The 26,529-nt window shown below is 48.4% G+C and overlaps 1 protein-coding gene across 5 annotated transcripts; it reads left to right on the top strand.

Moving 5' to 3' along the window:
• The first annotated feature begins 370 nt into the window (after positions 1–370).
• ARHGEF16 (Rho guanine nucleotide exchange factor 16) lies at positions 371–26,180 on the top strand. Of its 5 annotated transcripts, none has more exons than XM_025167917.2 (16): positions 371–699; positions 3,790–3,938; positions 6,505–7,071; positions 9,335–9,386; positions 10,577–10,749; positions 13,255–13,311; positions 14,470–14,630; positions 14,825–14,977; positions 15,753–15,882; positions 17,301–17,375; positions 17,930–18,022; positions 18,311–18,468; positions 19,880–20,053; positions 21,067–21,140; positions 23,788–23,889; positions 24,582–26,180. In XM_025167917.2, exons 3-16 carry the CDS (start codon positions 6,520–6,522, stop codon positions 24,719–24,721), a joined length of 2,094 nt encoding a protein of 697 aa, XP_025023685.2. In that variant the 5' UTR covers positions 371–699; positions 3,790–3,938; positions 6,505–6,519; the 3' UTR covers positions 24,722–26,180. The 5 variants fall into 5 exon arrangements, with proteins under 5 accessions (XP_025023685.2, XP_015743909.2, XP_025023684.2 ...); XM_025167916.2 differs by lacking the exon at positions 371–699 and adding an exon at positions 1,610–1,630; XM_088136699.1 differs by lacking the exon at positions 371–699 and adding an exon at positions 2,087–2,246.
• Positions 26,181–26,529: the final 349 nt, after the last annotated feature.

Raw genomic sequence — 26,529 nt, 5'->3', positions numbered from 1 at the left:
TTCCCGAGAAAGTAAAGTTTGAAAGCTTTGGTATATAATTCAACATTGCATTAACATCTTGATTAAGATCTCCCCATAAATTTTTCTTCTAGGCATTCACACATGATCCCCCGCAGATAATGTACTAATATTCAAACCATAAGCAAACGAGACCGAATCCTTTACTGTATATCAAATTTAAACCCTTCACTGCATTTTATTTTTTTTTTTCTTTAGCAGTTGGTAGCTTTGCCCAGCAGAGGGCGCCCTGGCTCAGGAGTTGGGAGTTCTTTCTCTAAATGACAAAATACTTGGAAGTTGAATTTTTTTAATTTTTTTTTTTTGGAACTCTTTGAAGTTCAGTTTTACACCATCTGGTGTAGGAAAAGGCTCTTCTGAAGATTACAGCTGCTTTCCTGGGGGTGAGAGCTTAACAACTGCTGGCCACCGTCAGAAACTAGACCCACCCAAGGGGGAAAAGCCGGCGTTTCTTCCGATCTGGTTGCCAAGTAGCATTTGTGCAAAGTTTTTGATGGGCCGAGGAGGAATTTTTGTGGATCTGACTGTTCAGTTTGGATATGTTGTTATTAAAGGTGCTGTTAACCGAAATATGTTAAGTTTCCAGTCCTCTGCAAATTTGCCTGGAAAGACCTTCCGCTGAATTCAACGGGCCTTCAGAGGTGATCTCCCTCCGGATCGCGCGACAAAGCAGCACAGAATGTAAGTCCAGATTGCTTAAGTGATTTAAAGTTTATTTCATGGCGCAGATCCCCAAATTTCTTGCTTCACCAGAAGATAGGAGAAAACAGTCTTTTTAAGCAAACATGAGTAAAATCCTTCACCCTTTCTCCGAGGTGTCTCTGTTAATACAGACATGGGGCACGGAGCCTAAATTAGTTCTTTTTTTTTTTTTACATTGGCACAATGCCTTGAACCAACTAAGCAGGGCAGATTTGAAGAGGATTAGCCATAACATAAAACTAACCAACTTAACTCAAACCAAGCTTAGCAAGTGGTGTGAATGAACGTGTCAGATCTTGAGCTGAGCTGCTTAAATGTTTTTAATCTGCTATTGTTTTGCATAAGATTTTTTTTTAAGTAACCAAAATTCTTACGGTGCACTCACATTGAATGCCCCTCTGGTCCAGGGTTAGGAAATAGCTTTGTGCCTTACTTTGGGATGGGGGACCACCAGGAAATACCCAGACAATAACCAACTCCTCCCATATTGTTCTGAAGAAACTACCAAAACTGGAAGATTTCAGGCTAGCTAGGGAGGGAGGGAGGGAGGAAGGAAGGATGGAAAGTTGGGGAGAGGGGGGAGGAAGGAAAGAAGGGAAGGAAAAAATGAAAGGAAGGAAGGAAGGAAGGAAGGAAGGAAGGAAGGAAGGAAGGAAGGAAGGAAGGAAGGAAGGAAGGAAGGAAGGAAAGAAGAAGATAGGCTGGTTGGGGAGAGGGGGAAGGAAGGGAAGGAGGAAGGAAAGAAGGGAAGGAAAAAAATGAAAGGGAGGAAGGAAGGAAGGAAGGAAGGTCCAGAAATAGATAAGTAAGTTACAAGAAACTCAAACTTCCAAGGGAGCAATTTCAAACCACTTCCTCCTTCCGGCCCTGCCTAGACCTGCCTGCAAAGTCTCCGGGCTTCTAGCCGAAGGTGAAGGAGATTTTTACCTTTTTTCAAAGCGGGGGGAGATAAATAAATCCGATACAGGAGGAGCTGGCACGCGGCAAAGCCAAACCCTACTGCCAGGCAAGACCCGGGGAGCCCCAACTCCGCCCTTTGCCTGCAAGGGGAGCCCCCAAAAGGCCAGTAGCAGTTGAGAGGCGCAAAGCCCCTCCAAAAGCAAGCGACCCCTCCCCAGGGCAAGGCCGGGGGGACCTGTTTTCCAAGAGGGCCTCCCGCCTCCTTCCTAGCGCCCCGGCGCGCCCGCCAGCCGCAGCTCCACCGCTGGAGCCCGGGGGGATCCATCTCGCCTGCGGGGGGGAGCGAATCTGCACGGGTCTCCAGCTCCCAAACGGCCCCCCCGGAAAGCTACTGGGAGGGCCCCGGGCAGGTGCGCTTGGGCGCCTCCCAGCCGGGCGGGGCTGGGCGCAAACCTGCGCTTGGCTCGCCCCGCGCGCTTCCGGGGCTTTGCGCTTCCACCCAGCAGCGACGGCGCCGCCCGGCCGAGCGCGGGTTCCCAACCGGGGCCGAAGCGTGGCGCCTGGAGGCGAAAGGAGGCGGAGGAGAGCGCGCCCGGGCGCGTTTGGAGAGGGGCGCACGGTTGGAGGTAAAGGGCCTCCGGGTCTTGCCTTCCGGGGGACCCTTTCCTCTCCCCCTCTCCTCTTTGGAGGAGGAGGAGGAGGAGGAGGCGGATCCCAAGCGGGGCTTTAGGGTGGAGGGAAGGAAAGCTGCGCCGGGTAACGCAAAGGGGTCCGGGTTAGGGTGCAGCCTGCCTTTGCGCCGGGCGCCCCCGCGCAAGCTTGAGGAACGCCCGGCCACTTGGAGAGGGCGCCCCAAACAGCTGGGATCCGGGCTGCCGGATCTGGATTTGCAGCCTTTCCTCCGAAGGGAACCGGGCAGGGGGCGGTTCCCAGCTGTTTGGGGCGCCACCGCCCCCCAATTCCGTCCTAGTGGAAGTCTTGGGAGGAATTCCTGGTGGGGGACGCGGGAGGCTGCAAAAGGGAGGAAGCAATCCCATTGCAAGCCGCCCCTCCCCTTTGCACCGTTTGGCAAGGCCCAAGAGAAATTGCTAAGGAATTCTCAAGCCGCCTGAGAATGAGGCAGAAAAACGGAAGCAGGGAGGGAAACCTTTTGAGACATGGGAAGCTAGATTTGGGCATTCTCTGCACGCAAAATGCAGCCGCCTTCAGCGATGGGTCCCAGGTCCACATGGCGGTGTTTTTCTAACTTGGGTGTGGTTTGTTCTCAGGTTGGGCCAGGAGTTTCCACGGGTGATGCTGGGATGGATCCTGGTTCCACCCAGTCTGGCTGGGAACTTGGATGGGAGACCACCAGGAAACACCTCAGTTGTAGGATAGATTGGGAAGTTGAAAATGATCCTGATAGCCCAGCATTTTTGGATTGCTGGCAAGGAAGCTCAATGGATGTGCAGTTGCCAAGAATCACACTCTTTTCCTTTCCCCTCCGGTCCGTCTCCAGCACCGGCCATCGCTTACATTTGTGTGTCACACACAGCAGAAAGCCATTCTTCTGTATTATCTCGATTATTTTTGCACAGGGAGTGGGCAAAAAAATTCAAAGAACGGTGCTGCAATCCCAAATAGCCTTCATTTAGCATCATGTTCCTCAAACGTGGCCACTTTCAGGTGGGCGGACTTCAACTCCCAGAATTCCCTGGGGTTATTCCCTGGGGAATTCTGGGAGTTGAAGTCCACCCACCTTAAAGTGGCCACATTTGAGAAACCCTAAGAGCGGGACCACGTCGTGCAAATGTGCGTTTTCCTTTGCTTGCCACTCTGCTCAGTCGTGCTTTCAGTCTCCCGGGGTTTGGGAAGGAGGATCGGGGGCGTAGCCCTGGTGGCCCAGCTGTCGTCTGCCGAAAATCGTCCGTAAATTGACTTTGGGGTGACCTTTGCACCCCACACCGCCTTGTGTTAGCAGAACAGCTGCAGTTCTGCCTCGCCCCAAAGCGACTCTGAAAGGGCCTGGCCGATCCGATTAATCTCTGGTCAACACTGTTGGATTGCCCGCGCAGACGCACCCTGCAAACCTGGCACGGGATGGTGCCAGCACCCTTGCTCTGAGTTCCTCTACCCTGCCTTGGCTGTTTGGGTGAATCCCCCTGATTTTTTTTTTTTAACCTTTGAAAGGGCTTTTTTTGGTCCTGCATTCTTGACATCAGCTGTGAAATGAATGGGAACCCTTCGGACTTCGGCTTCCGCCCGCAGCTTTGCGCCCGTCCGGTTTTCAGCCTCCGGGGGATGAAAATGCTGAAGTGCCAAGCCTGATCTGCCGCATGGTAAATAGGCATGAAAATCAGATTACTTTTGCAAACGGTGCGGTAATGTCGGGCATCTGAGCCCCCGAAAAGTTTTGCTTTCTCAAAGAGGCTTTTGTTTCTTCCGTTTGGGACAACCTGGGAAGGGTAGACTGAGTTGACGGTGCTGGCTGGGGAGGATGGAAGTTGTAGTCTCCCGTCAGGCTGCCTGTTTAGGAAACGACCTTTTTCAACTTGTTTCTCCTGGACTGTTCCCCCCCGCCCAATATTTTGCCACAATGAGCTGGGTTCATCCAACCTCAACAAACCCTATTCAGGACACGGTTCGGTGTGAAAAGCATATCGGCCTTTTTCCAGCGCTCGGAAAAACATTCAGCCGTGGCATTCCCCCCTTAAAATCCTTAATTCCGTTTTTAAATGTCTTTTTCCCCGGGGGGGCAGTTTTTGGCTGCTAAATGCCTTGAATGTTGGATTTCAGGTTTGTTTCATGTTTAGCAGCTTTAAGGTTTGCGGTTTCGCTCATAAACTGACCTGGATAAACTTTTTTGGTGGGGGGGAGAGAATACAGTGTAAACACACGGTATTTTCGCTGTAAATTTGAAATAGTAAGGGTGGCCTGTCCTTTATTGGAGGTGTTTAGAGAGAGGTTGTTGTAGCGATGGAGTCCTACCTTGGTCGAGGGTTGGACTAGATGATCTTCGGGATCCCTTCCAACCTTCAGCATACCTTTGCAGAAATTTCCCTCCTGGGGGCTGAAGAGTAATATATCATTTATTTTTTTATATATATATTTATTATATATATATATATATATATATATAAAATTTATATTAATATATAATAATATAATATATTATAATATATTATATTTTATTATATTGTTTTATATATATATATATTACATATATTTAGCAATTATATATCATTTATCATTTCAAAACCTCCATCCCCCTTTGGATTTTCCTTCCAGGGCTGTGGACCGTTGGAGGGAAGCGACCGGCAGTTTCTTCCAAACTGCATATTTCCTGTTGCCCCTCCCTGCAATATTTTGTGGTGCAGTGTGTGTGTGTGCACACCAGCTTTCCCCAATTCTACCACTGGGTAGAATTTTGCTTTCTTGTATTGGAAATTTCCTGCCAATCTCCAGCCTCTAAAGCAATGTTTCTCAACCTTGGCCACTTTAAGATGAGTGGACTTCAACTCCCAGGATTCCCCAGCCAGCCTTGCTGGCTGGGGAATCCTGGGAGTTGAAGTCCACCCATCTTAAAGGGGCCAAGGTTGAGAAATGCTGTTCTTTTGCTCACAACTGAACTTTGGAAAGCTGGTTGGACCAGTAGAACTAGCTTCCGAGTTAGCGTGGGTGTGCACAAGCGTGCGCTCTTGTGCCAAACAATGTCCGTTCTGCCCCTCCTCCCATTCCTGCTCCACCTCCAGACCAGCTGTAAAGATCCAGTCTGGAAATCTTGCCCCAATTCTCCTCTGCCATCTGCATGGTGGGACCTACCTTGCAGGATCGGCAGAAAGATTGGAGGGAGCGAAAGAAAATGTACACATTTCTGAACAGTGACCTGCATTTGCGTCCTGTAATCTGTTTCCTATATCTGCACTTTATTTCTCTGATAACATCAATCTGTGCTTGTTGGTAAATTCAGGCAGGGTTTTAGCAATTCCCCCATTAGCCCCGGTAAATATAGATGGATTTTACTTTCCCCAGTAAAGTTATATTTTCCTCAAATTCCACCTTTACTTGTCTGTATTAAGATTAGTCGGTGGCTTCACTGGTAACAAGCAATAATGTGGCTTAGTTTTGGCTCAGTGGAGGGCTTCAGCCAAGCCAACTGTGGCTTGTTAAGCAAACCACGATTTGCAAAAGTAGGGTGTAACTAACTGGTGGACAAAACAGTTGTGGTTTTTAAAGAAAAATAGCATAAAGTGTGGTCGGAGCTAGGAGATGGCTAGGAGAGGGGAGGAGGATTAAATTCATAACGGGAGCCATTCCAGATGAACCATCTTTAGTTTTAATTCAGTTTCAGTGTAAGGGAAATGAGATCAGATTTTGCCATGTTCGTAATCCCCCCCAGCTCTCTCTCGGCTGGGAAAAAAATGGATTTCTGGTGGAGAAAGACCTGTAAACTCGCTCATTCATTTAACATGAAAGGGGTGTTTTTTAATCACCGTCAAAAGGACTGGTTTTGCCTAGTCCTCCCCCTCACATTATGAAAAAGAAAAAAAAATCTGGAGGATTGCTCTCCAGGAAGTGAAAATACCTTAAGCGGGCCAGGTTTGTGAACTGAGTTTTCTTAGCATCCACCATCCACCAGAAGCTTTGCCGGCTTCAGTTCACCCAATATTCTCAGAGGCTTTGTGGAAATCGAGCCAGCGACATACCCATTGGATAAATAAAGAAAATAATGGTTTCTCAAGGTTGTTTAGCATCGAATCCTAGAACGGAAGGGCCAATCCCATCCTATGCCCAGGGCAGGAATTCAGATTAAAACAGAGAGTGCTTGTAAACCCTAGTTCGCGAGGACCCGACTAATCGTGGTTATTGAGTAAGGCACGGTTGCATCTCTTTTCCCTTCCCAAGCTCTTCTGAACCAACATGTCCCAGCGGCATTCAACCGGCTCTCTGGGAGATAAAGCTCTCCTTCTGGACCATCGGCCCATCAGCAACAACGGCGTGTCTCCACATGAGAAATGCACCTCCACCCCCTCGCTGGAGAGCGCCGGCCTTCAGGCCGAAGGCTCCACATCGTTCTCCAAGCCGCGGCGGATCGTCCTGAGCACCGAAAGCCCCGCCGCCCTCAAAGTGGGCACCCACCAGCTCATTCCCAGAAGCTTAGCCGAGGATCCCAAGGCCAAAGTTCCCATCCGCCATCAGAGCTTCTCCGACGTGGGGACAGGGAGCCGAGAGGTGGTCCATTGCGACCCCAAGCGTTTGTCGGCTCCCAGCATTTCCCTGGACGAACTGGAGGACGAGCTGGACATGGGCGAGGGGACGCTGAAACGCAACTTGCGCAACATGTCATACCGGGCGGCGATGAAGGGCGTGAGGAACGGTGGGGAACCAGAGCTCCCCAAGAGTACTGGGGGGCTCAAGCCAGTGTTGGAAGAAGCCAAACCCCCCCATAGCCGGAGCCCTGGGAGGAGCAAGGTAGGTTAAAACACCCCCAGTTTGCTTGTACATCTGCATGGGTTCCCCTCTAAATTACACCTCAAAGTAATTCTTGAAGGCATCTCTCCATACTTCACACTCAACAGGTTTGCTCTTGGCTTAGTGCAACGTGCACATCCAGACGCTGCCTGAGCGGCCCAACTCCCCCATGGTTAAAACCGACAGAGGAACACATGGACAGAGGCCCTGCCTGGCAATGTTTTAACCATGGTTTATTAAATAAGCTTTGCACACCCAACACGAAACCACAGTTGGGTGCCAATGCAAAGATTGGACACCACGCTTAGCCGAAGCCACCACATTTTATGGTGTCTGACCTGAACTGTTTCAACAGTTTAAGTTTCAACAATTTAACATTAAGCCGTAAAGGCCCTGGATAGCTTTGTCAAATTCTTAAATTCTGGCTTATGCATCTCGATCAACAAACCGTGGTGTGGTCCACCACATGAATCTTGCATTTTTGAGTCTTTGTTCAGCTTATGGCAAGCTTCCAGCTTCACGCTAGATGTTTTTTTCCCCCACGGGCAAACCCCTAAAAGACCTAGCAGCTAGCTTTCATTACCCTGTTGGCTGATATATAACCCGGGCAAGTCAAAGGTTGGAGAGTGTTGGAAACCAGGTTAACTCCTTCACGCCAACAGTCCCATTCCTGTCATGAGATTTGGCCTGGCTTCCGGGAGTCTTCCAGACTTCGCTTCCAAACTGTGATGGGTGATGGCGATAATGATATTTTTATCTTGCGTTTTTTGGATGCTAAGAAGTTCTTAGGAGGTTTAAAGTTCTTTGAACAGGGAATAGAAGAGGGCAAAAAAGGATATTTTGGTAGAAGTTGGACATACTGAATGAGACCAAGAAACTGGTGCTGGCGAATGGAAATTGTTTACAGGCTGAATGGCAAGAAGACAGTTCTTGCTCATGGATGGTGGCTTCGAATCCATTTGTCTCCTGGTCACTTCATAGATTCATCCGTGTCGTTTTCTTGGAAGCATCGCAGAAGAAGTTTCCCATTGCCCGCTCTTCTTTCTGCTTCCCAGGCGTTTGGATTTCCTTGTGGTCTCCTATCCAAATGCTAACCCAATCGGCCTGCTTAAATTTTTGCATGCTATGGCCACTAAGCTTAGTTTAACTCCCCAGAAAATGGGGAGCAGCTAAGGAGGGCTCAGGGCTGTATAAAGTAAGTTGGCCAGGTTCTGGTCAATCCTGATGGGCAGCAAAATCTTTTGCAGTCTGTTCAGCTGTCGGGAATTGAATCCGGGGCTTCCTAGACTGCAAAGGGGCCACGGATCGGTTGAATGCTGCACTTGGTTGCACTCAACATCTGTGTGTGGATTTCCAAGGACATTTGGGGTGGAAATTTGCTTTCATGCCTCCACAAATCCAGCTTGCATCTGCTGCGCCATTTGGGGCATGTTGGACTCCCCAAATTCCCCAAAACATCATTAAAATCTGAATGCCCGGTTGAAGAATCAAATTGAAAGCTAGCAAAGAGCAGCCGGCGCCCTGCTTTCGTAATTCCTTTTATTTTTTAAAAAAATATGTGAAATCAAGCCACGTGGCTCCTTAAACACTGGTCACACCTGGCTTAAACAGGGCTTATTGACAGAGATGACCTTCCATTTTAACCCCGAGAGGAATCGGGCCAAGCGATGGGCTCAGAGTTGTTGTTGCTGCAAAAACCAGTTGCAAAACTTTTGGGCATGGGAGGCTGTGATTGGAGGTGCGTGCTGGGTCGGGATACGGAAGTGGGAAGGCAGATTTGTCCTTCCTGTGTGATGCAACGGTGGTTTTGCATCACAAATGCTCCACTTGACGACATGGAGAGGAGAAATTAGATATTTTCTGAGCTGCCCATCCGGGACAGACATTTAACCACTAGGCCACGCTGCCTTTCCCTTTCAGTATTGACCTGGGTTAATCAAGTGGTGTCTGAATTGACTTCCTTGCCATGCTTTTAACCCATCTTGCTTCTCCAGACCTTTCTCACCGGGCTTTCCATAAAGCTACAAAGGATGGCTGGAACCATAAAGTAGGGAGGGGCCTCCGAGGTCATCTAGTCCAACCCCCGGCTCTGCTAAAGCGCCTTGCACAGTTGACCCTCCAGCTTTGGAGGGGCTGCTTCCTTGGAGCAGTTTGGGGGTTTCTTTTTCAATGGCCTCGCTGAACGATGCGGCGACGGGGTGGGTGAATTCAGCCTCGCGGGAAAGCGAAGCGCACTGACGGGAGGCTCTCTTGTTCCCGACAGCGGACATTGGGGCGCAAGCGCCTGCAGCATCATGGCGGCTCTTTCAAAGATGGTGAGTCTCGTATGTTCGCCCGCCCTTGATCTGTACTGTTCCTTTCTTCAAACGTTTAAAATCAATTTTATTCAGAAGCAGTGAGCAAAAGGGGCTGTTGATGGAGGGGAAAGGAGACGTTTCGTGCATGATTGGTCTCCTTGGTTGGTTGAGAACTTGGTGCAGTTTACCCCCAAAGTGGCCAATCCGTTGCACCAAACGCTGGCCAGTCCTGTCGCTAGGCCCTGTAGCTGGAGTCTGCGCTGTTTGACAAAACAGGGCAAAAAGTTATCACTTTCGCTGAGGAAATTGTTCCCCTCCAGGTTGTGTTACAGGTAGTCCTCACTTAACGACCATAATTGGGACCAGAATTTCCGCTGCTAAGTGATGCAGTCATAAAGTTCAATGTCACATGACTGCCCCGCTTAGCAACAGCAGTTCCAGCAATCCACAGTCGCCATTGTTAAGCGAGGACTGTGTGGGTCGTTAAGAGATCGTCACGTGATCACGATCTCATGTGATCACGACTTCTGGCTTCCCCATTGACTTTGCTTGTGGGAAGCTGGCAGGGAATTTTGTGATCACATGACCGTGGGACACTGCGATAGTCGGAAGTGCGGGCCAGTTGCTGAGCACCCGGATCGCAATCATGTGACTGCAATGGCTGGAACTTCGAGGACCGGCCGTAAGTACCACTCCTTCAGCGCCGTCGTAAGTTCAAACAGTCGCTGAATGAGTGGTCATTAACCGAGGACTACCTGTAAGTTAGAAGTGGGCAGATCATCTACAGCTGGCCTTGAGAAAGCGTGCCGCCTTCACCACACGCAGCCAAATATCTGTTGCAGATGTGTTGCAAATGCCTTTGGAGCCCATAAAACGCTACTTGGAAGATCATTATAGTTGTTAAAACTATTCCCCCAGACCCAGAGGGGTCTTTCCCTTGCAATAGGCTTTTCACCCCATTTCAGGGGAATTCTTCAGAGTTCTGCGCTCAAGTATTTAGTCTTTCTGCAAACTCTGTATCTCCCTGGGCTTCTGTGGGTGGTGCCGTTTTGGCTGCCGAAGGATCTGCGCTCAGAGGTTGAGTCTGCTAATAGGCTAGCCCCAGATTTTGCCATTGGCTTGCGGTTGGTGGTTGTGACTGGGAGGCTGTTACACCAGAGTAGTTCGGAGTGACTCCCCATTCGGGCGTCTCGGCTTTCCTTCTCCAGACCCCCGCTTGTATCAGGAGATCCGAGAGAAAGGCCTCAACTCCATCAATCACGAGTCGGATGATGACCTTCTCGAAGCGGACGTCATTCCCGAGGAGCACCCGTCCACCAACACGGTCATCATGGTGAAAAGCTACCGCCCTGCTCAAGCCACCTGGAGCCAACAGCCTGAGGTAGGGAAAAGAGATCGCCTATTGGTGAGGAGAAGAAATGGGAAGGCGAGCCGTTTTTTCCGTTCTTCCTTACTCCATCGAGGTGCGAAAGCTGCGTAGCCTGGCCTCCAGAAGGAGATAGGAGAAGTGAAATGATTCCTCAGCCCCGGAGCATCAAAGTGTGAGAACAAGACTCAGACCTGGCCTACCTTGCAGGGCTGACTCTGGGGAGGTAGCTGGACGCCAGCAGCGTTGGTAGCGCTGGCTGAGGTTTTTGAAAATCACTCTTCAGTAGCATCTAGGGGACCATCAGTCCTTTTGATTTAATCCAACTCCTGTGCTCAGAGACAGAAAGCTGGACCAAATGCATCTTAAACCCCTCTTTCAATTGTTGCCTTTTGATTGGCTGCAAAAGAAATTGAATTTTGATTTTTAGAGCAGAAGAGGATTTCAGAGAAATTGTCACAGGATGGGAGTGCAGCATTCTTGGCTTGTTCGATGCTCAGGGAAGCATCGGGTCCTTTTCTGTAATTCTCTTTTCAGCCTCCCTGACTTCCTTCCCTCCCATTCATCCCCAAGAGAAATTCTCTTATGGGACCTTTTCAGATGAGGAGGGGAGGGCAGCCAGGGAAGCAGAGAATGGAACAGAGAAACATAACCATCCTTTTTCCAGCTATCTGCTTCCCACCCATCCATTCAATTTCAAGAGAGTTTCTTCCACGGGACTTCTCAGATTAGAAGGAAGGGCAGCCAGGGAGGCTGGTGAGAGACGGGAAGACGTGGGACAGAAACACACAATGATCCTCCTTTCTCGATCTATCTCCAGCCTCCCCGGCTTCTCTCACTTCTCTTCACCCCAAGGGAAATTTTCCTATGGGACTTTTCAGACCAGAAGGGAAGGGCAGCCAGGGAAGCTGGTGAGAGATGGGAAGACGTGGGACAGAAACACACAATGATCCTCCTTTCTCGATCTATCTCCAGCCTCCCCGGCTTCTCTCACTTCTCTTCACCCCAAGGGAAATTTTCCTATGGGACTTTTCAGACCAGAAGGGAAGGGCAGCCAGGGAGGCTGGAGAGGGATGGGAAGATGTAGAGAAGAAACCCACATCACTTCTCCCTCCTGCCTCTATACAATAAACTGGGAAAACATATTAAACTTAATAAATGCTGACATCCTTGGAGAACAAGCTATAAAAACAAAGCAGAGAAAGATTATTCCCTCCCCGCCGCCCCCCAATAAGTGCCACCAAGGTCAGAAACAGAATGGAGACAGCGTAGGTCTCTGTTCGGTGAGTCAATATTGACTCAACCGGCTTCTGCCCGGCCAGAAGTCTTTCTTTGGAAACAGGAAAGGTGCAAAGTGCACCTGGGCGGTGAAATGCAGAGGAACCGCCCCCCCACCTGCTTTCTCTTAAGCGACTTGCTCGCCCTTTCAAAGAAGGAAAAGAAAATCTGAAGATTTCCTTGTGGAATGACAAAGAGAATTCACCCGTTGGCTGACTGCCTTAATCAGGAAATGCGACTGTTGAGTTCTGCGTGAGGGTTGTGGTGAGATAACCGAAGCTTGGAAACTCCCGGATGTGGGGCTGTGTAATTAAATGCACACGCGTGCACCCACACACGTACATTATGATCTCTGATTTAGACAGAGGTAATACAGCAGTGGGGCTCCTGAGAGGCTGGTCCCTGTTTAATAGTTTGTCATTCCACCTGTACAGTTTCCCATGTAAAAAAAATCCCCTTTGTTTCTTTTTGTAAAAAACAAGAAATCAAAACGTTCCTCCCCCCCCCCCCCGCCCAAAATGGAATAAAAGGATATTAGTTTCAGTTCACTTAAAATAATTTGCTTCGCAGGAAAATCAGAACATAGGAAATAAATGGATTTGGGGTCTGACCCAACAAGGCTCACGTTGATTGTGTTCCCACAATCCCCTAAAGTTGGTTCAACTGGAGTTGGATTATTTGGGGTTCAGCAGGTGTCTTTACATGCATGAATCTGGCCCTCTGGATCAGCTACAATATGATTGATCTTTTGAACGTGTTGTATGTGAGGGTAGTGGTTGGCTATTACTAACCTGGGTTAGCATGAAACCCATGTCCATTCCAACCACTTTGGAGATGTAGTCCAAGCCATCTGGAGGGTTCAGGATAGTTACTGAAGTTTATGGACCAGTGATAGAACTTGCCCCCTGCAAAGGTGTGGACTTCACCTTTCCAGATGTGAAGTCTGTGTCTGCAAAACCTCAGAGTTGAAATGTGCACATCTGGAAGGTACACAGATTGAGGAAAGCAGAGCAGTTGAAGGAAGGCCTCTGGAAGTTCTTCTAGAAGTTCTCAAAGGCTTCTTGGTGGGTCCTGATGGGCACAAGATGCTGGACTGTGCTTCCACAAGCAAGAATGGTCCTTCTTGGACAAAGCCCATCTCCCCACCACTGTGTACTACTTCAGTGGTCTTTTTCAACAATCCCACAAACAAGGAATTCTGATATCCGGAGAACGTGAGTCCCTTGAATTTGTCTCCTACAGGTCCTGGAAACTGGCATCTTAGAGTGGATATCACCAGAAGAACGTAAGAGGCAAGAGGTGAGCGAAGACATGGGGTGGAGCATCCTCATCCTTGGGACACAGGAATGTCTTCTTGCGAGATTGAAGCATCTCCTCTGTGTCCTTCATTCTCTCCAACCCAACTCAGTGTTCAGAAGAAGTGATGGAAGAGGGTCTGGCATTCTCTTGGTCAGCAGGAGAACCCCCCAAGATCAGGGCCAGATTTGGAGGTGGGAGAGAAACCAGCCAAAGAAAGATGGGGTTTGAAAGGGGGGTGGATTCAACTGGGGGCTGTGGAGGGAAAAATCCAGAAGCATCACCCCACATCTCCATTCTCAACCCCACTTGGGACCACATGACTCACCCCACTCCACGCGGCGCACACGGAGACACAACGCATTGCTTCATTACACCCCAGGAAATCCAGAAACTCTACCCCACCAGCTTGCCTAACCTGGTTTCTTATCTGCTGCCTGTAACTCTGTTTTTGGAGAAGATCCAATGGAAGGCAACTCAGTTTCCTCCGGCCACCCTCTCTTTGCTGCATAAAATGGGAGGCAACCCAATGCTTTTTAGCCCATGCAACTTCCAGAAGTGCAGCCTTCAACTCCCAGCCTTCCCCAGCCAGCCTAGCCGTTGCTAAGAATTCTGGGAGTCAAAGGCCACTCGTTGGGGAGTTCCCCAGTTGGAAAAAACTGCCTGGCATCCTTGCGAGGTGGACCTTGAGCCTTCATTTTCAAAAACACCTTCCAGAGGGGGGCACGCAGGGACGATGCCCCTAAACCCCATTCTCGGTGGGTCGGCCCTGTGTACCCCCCTCCGGAAGGTGTTTTTTCAACTTTGAAGAGCGATAAGCCATGATGGATGGTTGATAGAACTGGGAAAGGCCTGCGAGGAGGCGTGAGGAGAGTTTGGGGGGCAGCTTCTCAAAATGGTGGGCAAGGCTGCTTGCTGGGCATTTCCTGAAGTGGGTGAAGTTATTCCTTCACCTGATATTTTACACCAACGCAGCTTGCTCTTGGCTCCCATTTCATTATTACTATTTCATTCTAAGACTAAAACATTTGCTGGTTCCTCCTTACGCTTTGCCAGTGGAGCAAGCCAGCTTTCTCCTCCATCAGACCGTTGGCGCGTAAAGCAAACAAGCCTGCATTTGCCCCCCTTCAGCTGCCTCTCCTCCTCTGCCATCTCGCGCAGGCCATATTTGAAATTATCACCTCGGAGTATTCCTACATCCATAGCATGGCGGTCCTCGTCGAGCATTTTCTGAAATCGGAGGGGCTGCGCGAGACCATGACGCAGACGGACCACCACCACCTTTTCTCCAACATCGGGGACATCCTGGCTGTCAGCAAGAGGTCAGTTTTGCGCAGGAGGGAGGCGCGAGAACACAGGCAGCGCGGCGTAGCGGTCAACGAACTCGTTGGCTACCCGCGCGTCCAAATTCCCACTAGCGTCTCAGAGGACCTTCGGCGAAGCGTAACGCTTTGCCTTAGCTCCTTTGCAAGGTGGTTGTGAGTTTCTTACGAGGCGGTTTCTGGCGTCTGCCTAGCTTTTTTGAGGACTTGGAGAAGCGGCACCAGGAGCACGTCGTGATCTCGGACATCAGCGACATTGTGGAAGCGCATGCCTCCAGACACTTCAACCCCTACGTCATCTATTGCTCCAACGAGGTCTACCAGCAGAGGACCCTTCAGAAGCTGTTGTAAGTGGCTGCGTGGAGGCCGGGCTGAGAGATCTTGCCCTTCGCTGACGTTTCTGGGATCTGAAAGGATCTGTTGATGACTTTGCCGTACGGGGATCGGGGATCGGATCGCCTTCCCTTTCAACTGAAGGCACCAACGGATCTCGGGTTTCCTGCCCTCCTTGGCAAATTTCATGCAGTCAGTGTCGCATTCTCGCTGCAAGCGATCAGCTCTGCCTGCCCTGAAGCCCATTCATTCAGCTCCCAGAATGCCCACGCAGCACAGTCCTGTCTGGGGGATTCTGGGAATCGAAGTCCAGGAGAGAGGCACTCGTTTGCTCTCCAGCAAACCTGTTGGCCCTTCTTTGCAGCACCTTCTGAACAGGCTGGGTCTTTTGAATGAGCATCTGCCACTTTATCCGGAGGGCTTGAGCAAATCTCTAAGCCTCGGGGCCACCGCCAAAAAGGCCCTGTGTCATAAAAATCACCCCCTGAGGGTCTGGAGGTGCAGGGGAATATTGGAAGGTGATGGAAAGAAGGGTTCAAGGTGGGCCCCAGCCCCATAGGGCCCTCGCAGCCCTGTGTACATCCCCTTTCCCAGAGAATTCGGATTCCCAATGGGGCTGAAAAGTTATAAAACCTAGGCCGGGTTTAAAGTCCCGTTTGCTGTGTTTAATACTCAGTCGCACTGCAAAATGAAGTAGGGTCCTTGGGGAAGAGTGTCTCTCCAGAGGGGATCCTGTGGAGCTTTTTGTTCTGTGGAAAATCAAGCCGCGTTTTCCAATCCTGTTCCCAGAGCTACAAACACCGCCTTTAAGGAGACGTTAAAGCACATCGAGCGGAAGCCCGAATGCGGTGGCCTCCCCTTGATTTCATTCCTCATCCTTCCGATGCAGAGAGTGACCCGCCTGCCTCTCCTCATGGACGTGAGTAAAACTGGGGAGCGGGTTGTCCTCCCCCCTCCAAACCTCAGTACGGAGCTATGCTGCTAGTCCTCAGCGAGGAACCGTTCCTGCTTGCGCAGCCGTGACTGGTCCCAAGCTCCTATTTTGCTTGGTTCATCCGTCACATTCGCTCAGCAGAAAACATTAAGATCAGGTTGCTGTCCTAAGTGTGTCATTCCTATGCATTTCATAGAATCATATAGTTGGAAGGGATCTCGGAGGTCATCTAGTCCAACCCCTCCCTGGGGCTGAAACGTAGTTCACAGTTGCAGAGTTTAGAAGAGCAATGCTAAGTGCAGAGTTAACGTATCGTTTAATACATTTGAACAGTATAGTTAATAAATTAGCAAACCAGTCTAATAATTCTTAGATTAATTGGTGCTCTGCAGCTCTTACTTCTCTGACCCCAGTGAGCATCCATCCAGCTGAAATACCTCGGCCAGTACACACAGCTGTTCACCTCCCCAAATAATTTCTTCCTCCCTCAAAGGAGTCATGCAATTAAGAAAGGTCTTTCGTGCCTGGTTGAAAGAGAATCATTTTTATTGCGTTTTATAGTTGATTCAATGGATGATACGAGTCATAACGCAAGTCAGGACAATTAAGAACAACAGAAATAAATTTCATTTAAAGCATTGTTAGGCAAGGGAGGGAGACCTAAAATAAATAGCACAAATGAAAAGGGGAAAAAAGGTGGGAGGGAGGGGAAGAAGGAGACAGACAGTCAGACAGACAGACAGAAGAGGGAGGGAGGGAGGGGGGAGAGAGAGAGAGAGAGAAAAGAAAGAAAAGAAAATAAAAAGAAAGAGAGAGAGAGAGAAAGAGAGAGAGAGAGAGAGAGAGAAAAAGAAAGAAAGAAAGAAAGAAAGAAAGAAAGAAAGAAAGAAAGAAAGAAAGAAAGAAAGAAAGAAAGAAAGAAAGAAAAAGAAAGGGTGAGTGAGTGAGTGAGTGAGAGTGAAAAATACGTTACTTTCCTGCAATATCAAAGCAATGGTATGTTTGTAGAAATCTGGAAGTCCTTTAGCAATCTGGTTAAGATCTGCTTCTCTGTAATTTTCCACCCATTGCTTCTGACTCTCTTCCTGAACAGCAACAGACTTATTGGCGACCCCTTCATCTTAATCCATGTCTGGGGAACTGTAGCTTTCTAGAAGTTCCTGAACTACAGTTCCCAGCATTCTCTTCTCCATTGGCTGGGTCTACTGGGAGTTAGAGTCCAGCCACAGCTGGAGGACCACCAGCGGTCCATCCCTGCCCTTAACGTCCTCCTTGAAAACATTTTGGCTGATTCTTGACACGCTACGCCAGATGTGGCCTGAATGCATAAGGACACAAACTAGGCATTGCAAACATCTGTGAAAGGGGGAGAGCGTTGGCCAAACCATCTTCTTCCATTTCAGACCGTTTGCCAAAAAACTCAGATGAACACAGCTACTTACCAAGCGGCCACCCAAGCTTTGAAGGCCATCAGCAAGGTAAGCTCTCCAGCGTGTGCAGAAAACAGAGAAATGACCTCTTCTGGGCCTATGTTGGCTAATCTCAACTGCTTTTGGGGGGAGAAGGGAAAGGAAAAATGTTGTTTTGGGTGCGTTGCGGTCTTTGGACACTCTCCACCCCATTTGTGAGCAGCAAGAACAGGAGGACAATTCATTTTTTTTAGCGTTCTCCAAAAGGAGGAAAAGATTTCTGAACAATGTGGCAGGTGAAGAAGAAGTTCATGGTGAAGAAGAAGTTTGGAAAGTGGTCTTCAACTATCTTGTCACTGTTCCACCAAGTTTAATAAAAACTGGTCAAAAAGCCACGTCTGCCCCTTGTTCTAGAGCAGTGTTTCTCAACAGTGGCAGCTTGAAGATGTGTGGACCTCAACTCCCAGAATTCTGGGAGTTGAAGTCCACATATCTTCAAGTTGCCAAGGTTGAGAAGGGCTGTTCTAGAGGATCTGTGCCTATTTTTAAGCATCTTCTTTGTCAAGCAAAGTTTGCACAGGGCCATTCCTTCCATCCTCCCACACCTACGTTTGCCTTTCCAGCTCGTGAAGAAGTGCAACGAGGGGGCTCACACCATGGAAAGGACCGAACAGATGTGCAGTTTGCAGAATCAGCTGGATTTTGGAAAAGTCAAGGTGAGGGCTTGCTTCCAAGAGGCTCTTCACTTCTAGTTCAGAGGGGGAAGGTGATAAATTCAGGATTGTCCCCTTACGTCAAATGGAGGTGACCATATCTGGATCAGGTGCCTCCTCCCCTCTGTTTTAGACAGCTTGTAAGAAAGATCAAGCCAGATTTTGTTGCTCATGGTGGCCAACCAGATGTCTCTGAAGAAGCGGTCTTTGGGGACATTTTGAACCTCCAGTTCTGGGCTCAACGTCCCAACGGTTGGCCTTGTAGCTGAACCAACCTTCTGCCTCTTTCAGAACTTCCCGTTGATCTCAGCTTCCCGGTGGCTGTTGAAAAGGGGCGAAGTCGCCCTCCCTCTGGCAGAAGAAGGGGGCATTTTCCGGAAGGGCTCTGGGCGGGGAAGCTGTTACCTCTTTGTCTTCAACGACGTCCTGATCATCACCAAGAAAAAGAGGTGAACGAGAAGAACATCTTGATTGGAGATTTTTTTCCTCCCCGAACATCTTGGGAATCTTAACGGTTGAAGTTATCCTTGCATTATTTTGTTTATCGGCCATATTTACATCCAGGATACCTGTGAAAGGGCTCTCGGTAGCCTGGTCAAAAGCTGAGTCTTCCCCAACTCGGGACCTCAGCTCCCGTAACTGTCAGCCCCAAGGCCACCGTAATCCAATAAAAAGCAGATTTTCCTGTCCCCAATTTAATTTTCTCCCTCCCGCTGCGGATAAGCAACAGAATTTTTAACAGACCCTTAAACAAAAGAACCCCAAGGGATATCTTGCTTGTTTCTTCATTAGATTCACAAACATTAATAGTAATCTTTGCAACCACTACAACGATAATTTTACGCAGACCCGCTATGCTCCCCGCATCGTAACATTTCCCCACCCAGCCCCATTCCCCCCGTATTCTTTCAAGGGGGTGATTTTGTCGTCTTTTTACAAATGCAAAAGTCCTTAAAAGTCCCTCGCTTACTCCCTGCCCTTGAGAAATGTGTGTTTTTTTAAATCTAAATATATATTTTTGCTATGTTTCTAATCCCCTCAATGAATCCTGGATGCCCCTCCGTTTTGTCACGGAGAACGCTTTGTAGCAGGAAGCTGAGGATATATTTTCTGGCAAGATGATTTGAGAAACGCCAGACTGGCGATCAGCTGAGGGTTGTGGAATGTGGGGTCACCGGATTCCTTAGGATGGGGTCGTGCCAGTCCCTTGCTGTCCCTGCCTCTTGCACACTCGCTGTCCGTGAGAACGGTGTGACTAAGCTGCTGGTGACGGCTTGCGCGTTTGCAAGATTTGGGAGAAATCCAAAATGTCTCTCTGCTCCCCCAAGCTTCTCTCTCAACGTTGGGCTCGTTCAACTTTCAAGGAAATTACTCATCAAAATTGCTTCCTTTTATATATTTTTTTTCTTTATGATGTCGAGTTTTTGCTCCGATTATGAGCGTTGTTCTTGTTCATTTGCAATAGGTGATTGTGCCTCAATTTGATGATGAAAGAATTGGCATTTTTAATCTGCCTAAAACAGTGTTTCTCAACCTTGGCAACTTTAAGTTGTGTGGACTTCAATTCCCAGAATTCTCCAGCAAGCTAGGCTATTGTTGAGAATTCCCAGAATGCCCCAGCCAGCTCCATTGTTGCAGAAAACTCCCCAAATCTTCCCCCCATCCGGCTGTTGTAGAGATTTCCCAGAATCCCCTACTCGCTCCAGCTGTTGAGAATTCCCAGACTGCCTCAGCCAGCTTCATCACTGCGGAGAACTCCCAGAATGCCTCCCCCACAGTCCTCGCTTTGCTTTTCTAATCCTTTGCTCGCATCCGCTCAACTCCCTCCCATCTCCTTTGACTTTTCCTCCTTTGGATCAGCGAGGAGAGTTACACCGTCCTCAACTACGCCATGCTGGACCATCTCTCAGTGGAGAAGATCGAAAGCCTGGAGCTCTCGACTGGCCTCGTCCGTGGCGGCCACCTCTTCCGCCTGACCTTGCAAAAGGACAGCGAAGGCAAACAGGAGATGGTCATCTTGGCCACAGAGTCCCGGTGAGTATTCCGGGCAGTGGCCGGCGAGGGGTCGGCAGCTGACCCGCCCCAAAACTCCTCTCCGCCCGCTTGCTGTAACTCCCTGTTCACCCTCTCCTGCACAGCCAGGAGGAACGTGGCTCTTTCCCAGGGTTGTATGAATAAAGCAGGGATTGGGGGGGTCCCCATGGGGCGTGCAAAACATTTCCGGCTGAAAGCACCCTCTTTTGAGAGAGAGAGGGACGCCTTGAGTTCGAAACAAGCCACTTGGGAAACAGTCTGGTTCAAAGGGGCGTTCGGAGGTGGTCCCCAGGAGATCAGGGGCACCAAGTCCTCGGCCATGGTTTGTGTAGCAACTCCCGGTTCTAAAGTTGGAAGACTTTGCCCAGGTTTTTCACTAGTTGTGCCCTTGAATTTCTGCATCTCCTTAAACCCCATCGGACCACCTTACAAAATTGGGTAAAAGCTAGGCTGGGAAGCCCACAAACCCTGACCTCCATTGACTTCCTCTGGATATGGAGGTTCCACTCAAAACCCAACCCATCGCTCTTCTCTGTGCTTCTCTCTGGTTCGCACCTTAAACGGGGTAGATTTTGGCCTTGGGTAAGCAGGGGGATGGATATTTTCAATCAGTCAATTAAATAAAGATTGGATCAGCTTTTCATTTGGAGCATGTATGCGAGGCAACCGCTTACAGAGTATTTCCGAGTTGCCCTGTCCCCGGCTGATCTCAGGAAAATGGATCCCGGTTTTGGGATTGGATAGGAGACCACTAGGAGATCAGGCTAGATTAGGAAGTTAAAAAGCCAGCCCAATTTGAGGAAGCTGCCTTAATGGTGGGTGTTAGTCTGAATTAGGGGAAGACGAGACCAGTCTTCCAGATTCTGGATCCAAAGCCTTGCAGAAAATGCCTGGCTTTCGTGCTAAATTCAGGTTAGGGTTTGATGGCACTGACTTAGAAGGCGAGGAGAGAAATTCTCTTGTTCCTCCTCGCCTTCTGACCTGCCCGCAAACGCGTCCTTTGCTCTCTGCAGAAGTGACAGGGCTCGCTGGATCAGTGCGTTGATGCACAGAGAGGAGAAAGAGACCAGCACAGCGGAGAAAGGAGGTAAGAACGTTCACTCTTTTTCTTAAGGAAAAAAACGCACGCCTTCCCAAAACGTTGGCCTCGTGCAACCCGCCAGGCATTTGCAGAATGAAACGCCAGGCCCTCGCTCCTCTTCATCCGCCTGTCCCGAGAAGTTATGCACCCCCCTTAACCCAGCTCTGGGCCCGCCCATCGCTGTGTTGGAATCACAGCTTTGGGAACCAACTGAACCCGTGCAACGTGACCCATCAATCGTGGCTTACGGGCTCCAAGAGCTGCGTTGGCATATTGCAATCGCTTTGGGGGGGGGGGTGTAATACATTTGCCTGTCAAAGATCTTTTTTGGGGCGGGAGGGGAGACTAGGGCTGTTTCCCAATCTGAATTCTGTGTCCAGATGTTGATCTGCAGCTGTTTTCATCTCCCTCCCCCCCCCCCATTGGGCCTGTTGGCTGGCCCTCGCGCAGCAACCTCTGACCCCCCCATTTGTCCAACCCGGAATCAAGCAGAGAATTTGGAAAGCCGGAAAGACTTCCGCGTTTGCAACATCAGCCGCTCAGCAGCCGTTCCAAGCAGATGGGCGAGAGTCTCCCGGCCCGGGGCCTGTTCTCCGCAGGGCAGAAGTGGAGTGTGAGAAGAACGGTTGTGTTCTTTGGGGACACTCGGTCTCTCCAAGAAGCTCCTGACCTTTTGTTCTCAGGGTTTCAACCAGAGGAATGCGGTGGGAGAGGCTGTCTTCACGCCAGACTGCAGAAAACTAGGGTTATCGCTCCTTCTGCTGGTCACCAGCAGCATTTACAGCTGGGCAAAAAATGCGCTGATGCTTTGAATTTGGCTGGAGGAAAAAAAAGGACCTCTAATTTTGTTCCTTTCCCCCACAAAACACTTTTAGATCGTCCCCTTTAACCAGAACTCTGCCCTTTCCGTACCATCTTAGATGCTCAGCAGACTTTCTGCATTGGGTGAAATCCCATTTATCTTTTATCTTGGCACCATCCATTTCTCGCCTGTGTTTTGAGAACGTAAGGGGTGCAAAATGATTCCTGCTGAATTTTTTTAGCAGCCATCCTGGCATTGGAGGGTGATCTGCCAAAGGCTGAAGGTGAAGCCCCCACTTTCCAGGTTTCTTTTATTAATCCAAGTTTTCAAAGAGATGTTGCAATGCACTGGAACGTGTAGTGAGCAAACAGAACTTTTGCACCCAATTATTTAGGTTTAAGAATACAAGCTGCGGCTTGTCCGATGAAGCAGGAACCAGCTGTTAGCAAAAGACCAAAATCCTGTTTTTATTTTCTCTGTTTTCCCTCCAGCTCCCCCCAGAATGAGAGCAAAAACTATAGAAAGATTGCATGTCGCTTTTTTAGGTGGGGAAACAGACAGAAGATTAACGCACGGGAGAAGGAGGAGAGAATACTCTCTTTTTTTTGCTTTTTTTAAAAAAAGACAGCGTATTAGCAAAAGACCAAAAGGACAAAATAATAAGGGGAGACATAACACAAAGACAAATATTAAAAATGCTACCGGTCCAGAAAAACACAGATTTTAAACATCTTGGTTTAGTGTTTGTGTAGAAAAAAAATTAGCTGGAAATATCCGTCAGGAGGTACAGATTTAATTAAAAAGTGGGTCTCAAACTTAAATGTTAATTGAAAGTTGCTTCAAGATTCTCTCCTGTTGGGTTAATTTTTCAGCCGCTACAGTCCAAACAAAGATGTATTCTAGTTTTTTAGTGGTATACATTGCAGCGGGAAAAAAACCCCTGCATTTCTTGTGCGCAGACAATCCTGGCACCCATGGATCGTAAATCCACCCCAGAATGAATGATCAAAGATCTATGCAAAATTTCTTGTTTTCCTCAAAAGACTTTGAACCCACAAAATCCATTACAATTGCTATCAGGGCTGCATAATAAATACCAATTTGATTCCAGCATTCCCAGGCATTTCTTAGCTCCAAATGTCTTGGATGGAGGGCGAGCGAGCGAGCGAGCAAAGCCCTAACGCGGCCAATTTTGTGACAGTTTTCCAGGCTGATGTTCAATCAAACTGATCCTTTCTGCACTGCTATTTAAAAAAAAGGGGGGGGGCTACACCTATTCCAGGCGGCTCACAAGCAGCAGTGAAAATACTCCAAAAAGCATCGTTGATATAAAACACAGCCCACCAAAAAAGCAGCGTTTTAAAAACCCGTGAAAATAAATGCAGATTATTTTGAGCCGCTTTGGAAACTGTCGTACGTCAGTTGTGATTTAAGGCCAGGGGTGTGTCTTACATTAAAGATGCCATTAAAAAAAAGGTGTCACTCAGAGTTGTTGGGAGTCGGGAGGCATACAAATTTAAGAAATTGCCATTATTATGGTTGGTCGCTCAGTCAGCCAGATGTTTAGACTGGATTTGGCATTTTTGTCCACCTATCGAGTCCTTCCCAAGGACCTGGGATAAACAGATTATTATTAATTATTATTATTATTATTATTATTATTATTATTATTATTATCATCATCATCATCATCATCATCATCATGGCCAGATGTTTAGACTGGATTTGGCATTTTTGTCCACCCATCGAGCCCATTAAAATATTATTATTATTATTATTATTATTATTATATTTTGATTATATTTTTCAGCATTACATCCCCCTCTTGACTATGTTTTCTCTTCTCTCAAGCTCTCAAACAGGTTGAAATCACCAGAGCTTACCTAGCAAAACAGGCGGATGAAATTTCGCTCCAGCAAACAGACGTCGTCCTGGTCTTGAACAGGGAAGAGGGTGAGTGGTTTTAGAAAGAGCGCCGAGCAGAGTTAGGCAGGCAAAATTCCTTATTTTTTTTTTACCCAGAATTAGGGTTTTTTTTTTTTACCCATTACGGAATTAACGGAGGTAACCGCTGAGCTGCCATTTTAAAATTCACATTTAAAAGATGATTCTGTGTATTTAAAAGGAGGACGAGCGAACCGAATGACTCTCCCCTTGTGTTTTTAATCATTTTCCCCTTTCCCTTCCGATAGCAATTACAGATCTTGCAGGTGACCAAGGTGTTTCTGAGACCTCCAATCCCCTAACTTTCCTATAAGCCTATTTTTTAATACTCTACCACCGGACCCCCTTGTGGTCTCTTCTCCAAGTCCGCCCCGCAGGGTGAGCGTAAAACAGACTCTGTGCTCCCTTAAAGGAGCGACAAAGCAATCCTGCTCCAGCAAAACTTGAAAAAGAATATTTCTTGCGGGGGTCTGAATTTTTTTTCTCATTTTTGTGAGCAATTAAGTTGCGGCGAACATGCCGCTGCTGCCGTTTTCCCCCTTTGTCTTGAACATGTCAGCTTTCCAACCAAGACAATCAATTAAAACCTAAATGATTTGCTTTGGTTCACCCAGTTACAAAGCTAACCAGAATTTGATCCTCCAGCAGAATTCGCATCCTGCTTTTTACTTACCTGGGGATCCTTCTCCGTCTCCTTCCAGGCTGGTACTTGGGGGAGCGTCTGCGTGACGGAGAGAAGGGCTGGTTCCCGCAAGCGTGCGCCCAGGAGATCACCAACCGCAATGCCGTCCAGCGCAACGTCCAGCGCATGGAACGGCTGCGCATTGAGACGGACGTGTGACGCCGAAGCGTCACCCACTTGGATGCCGAGGAATCCGAAGCTATTTCGAGGTTGCTGATCTGGACGCTGCACCACTTCAGTTCCTCCTGGAGCGAACAAGGACTCCTGTCTGGATCGTAGGAGAACCACTAGCCAACGTGCCCCTTTGCACCTTCCAGCAAAGCTGAACCGCTGCCCTTCTGGGTGGGCGCGACTCCAAAAAGAGGTCGGCAACTGGCAGCCGTCGGACAAATCCTTCCCCTTTTACAGATTATCTTTTTTTTAAAACCACGGAATAGGCTAATTTTTATGACAACTTGATGGCTGACCGTTATGTCTTCATCTGCTCCCCTGTGGCAATAATTCCTCTTAGTTAACACTTCCAATTTGGCCTTCTGCAGTCTATTCTAACTTCTGAATGGCCCCGCTATTTAATCTTGGGCATAACTCATTGACTGTTCGTTGACTCCAGACTTGTTTCCGAAATACGGCTCTGGAACTGATTCTCCTTCCAGCTTCTACACGGCAGCCTGATCCTACGAACTGCTGGGTTAGTTGCATATTATTTTCCAAAATACTCCTTGAATAAAACAAGGGGGGACCCTAGTTTTCACGAGGCACAACTCTTGAATCGGATGAAACCGAATTACCAGCTTGAGCAGTTGGGGAATACAAGATGGGACGCAGATTGCAAAACGAAAGGGTGTGTTAAGTCGGTCTTCCTTTTGAAGGGCACCCACAAAGAATATTTTGGGGTGTTTAAGACCGTGTCTGTCCACTGGCTTGAACCTTCACGGTCTCCCAGGATTCTCAGGCTGGGGGATTCTGGGAGATGGACTTCCAGAAGGCTTCAGGATTGGGGGAAGCTGATCTGTATCTTTGCAACTTCACATTCTTGCAGTCTGTTTTTACATCCTTACACTGGATGTCTTCTGTCCAAATCTTCCAATCCATCGTGTTCTTTTAAGCCTCTTTATTTAATGGGAAGGAAGCAGAAAGTGTATCTGCGGGCTTTTCCCCCCCAAAGAAGAAAAAGCGATCGGTGAAACGTGTCGGAAGCGAAGGTAAGAGTTTTGTGATGAGTCTCCGTCTCTCAAATCCAAGGGGAGCCTTGAGTGGGAATCCATTGCGAAAAGGAGCAATTTCCGGAGCTCCATGGCACCCTTAGAAAGGCATCGATAGGAAATCCAAAGAGTTAAAAATGTCACGCTATTCCGAATGCTTCCTGCTTAAAATAGTTTGGGATGGTCAGGACAGCCCATTTGAGTGTGAAATGTTTTCTCTTTCCCCTACTTGAATGCACACCTATGTGCAGAGCCACACGACTGTAAAACCAATTTGCCCACATGCGCGGATCCCAGGAAATTTAGTACTTGAGAACAGAAACACATTTCCTCTCCAGTTGCTTTCCAGTTAGCAAGTATCCCCTTCCGTGACCTGCATTTTCAATCTAAATTAAAGTTTAAAATAATAATAATAATCCCGTGATCTGCATTTTCAATCTAAATTTAAATTTAAAATATAATGATAACAACCTAGTTAGCTGATGCAAGAAGATCGCACAGACTGACTCCAAACAGCGGCATGACAAAGTCGCAACAAGGGTGCATTGGCATCTCTGCAAGAAATGCCACTTCCTGCAAGCCAGAACTGGCGCGACCGCCAAACAGACGAAGTCATAGAAAACTGAGAAGCCAAAATGCTCTGCGACTTTAGGATTCCAGCAGACAAACCCCAGACTTAACCATGGTGGATAAGAAAGTCTGGATAGTGGACACTGCAAGACCTGGAAACGGCCAATTTGAGTTTTATTTTCTTTTCACTAGCAA

The sequence above is a fragment of the Python bivittatus genome, unplaced genomic scaffold, assembly GCF_059951505.1.
Source record: "Python bivittatus isolate LINGU-HERP-01145 unplaced genomic scaffold, Pbiv_v1 ctg000090_np1212, whole genome shotgun sequence".
NCBI classification, from domain to species: domain Eukaryota; kingdom Metazoa; phylum Chordata; class Lepidosauria; order Squamata; family Pythonidae; genus Python; species Python bivittatus.
The sequence above is the reverse complement of the archived record's forward strand: the minus strand, read 5'-3'. Positions and strand labels throughout refer to the sequence as shown.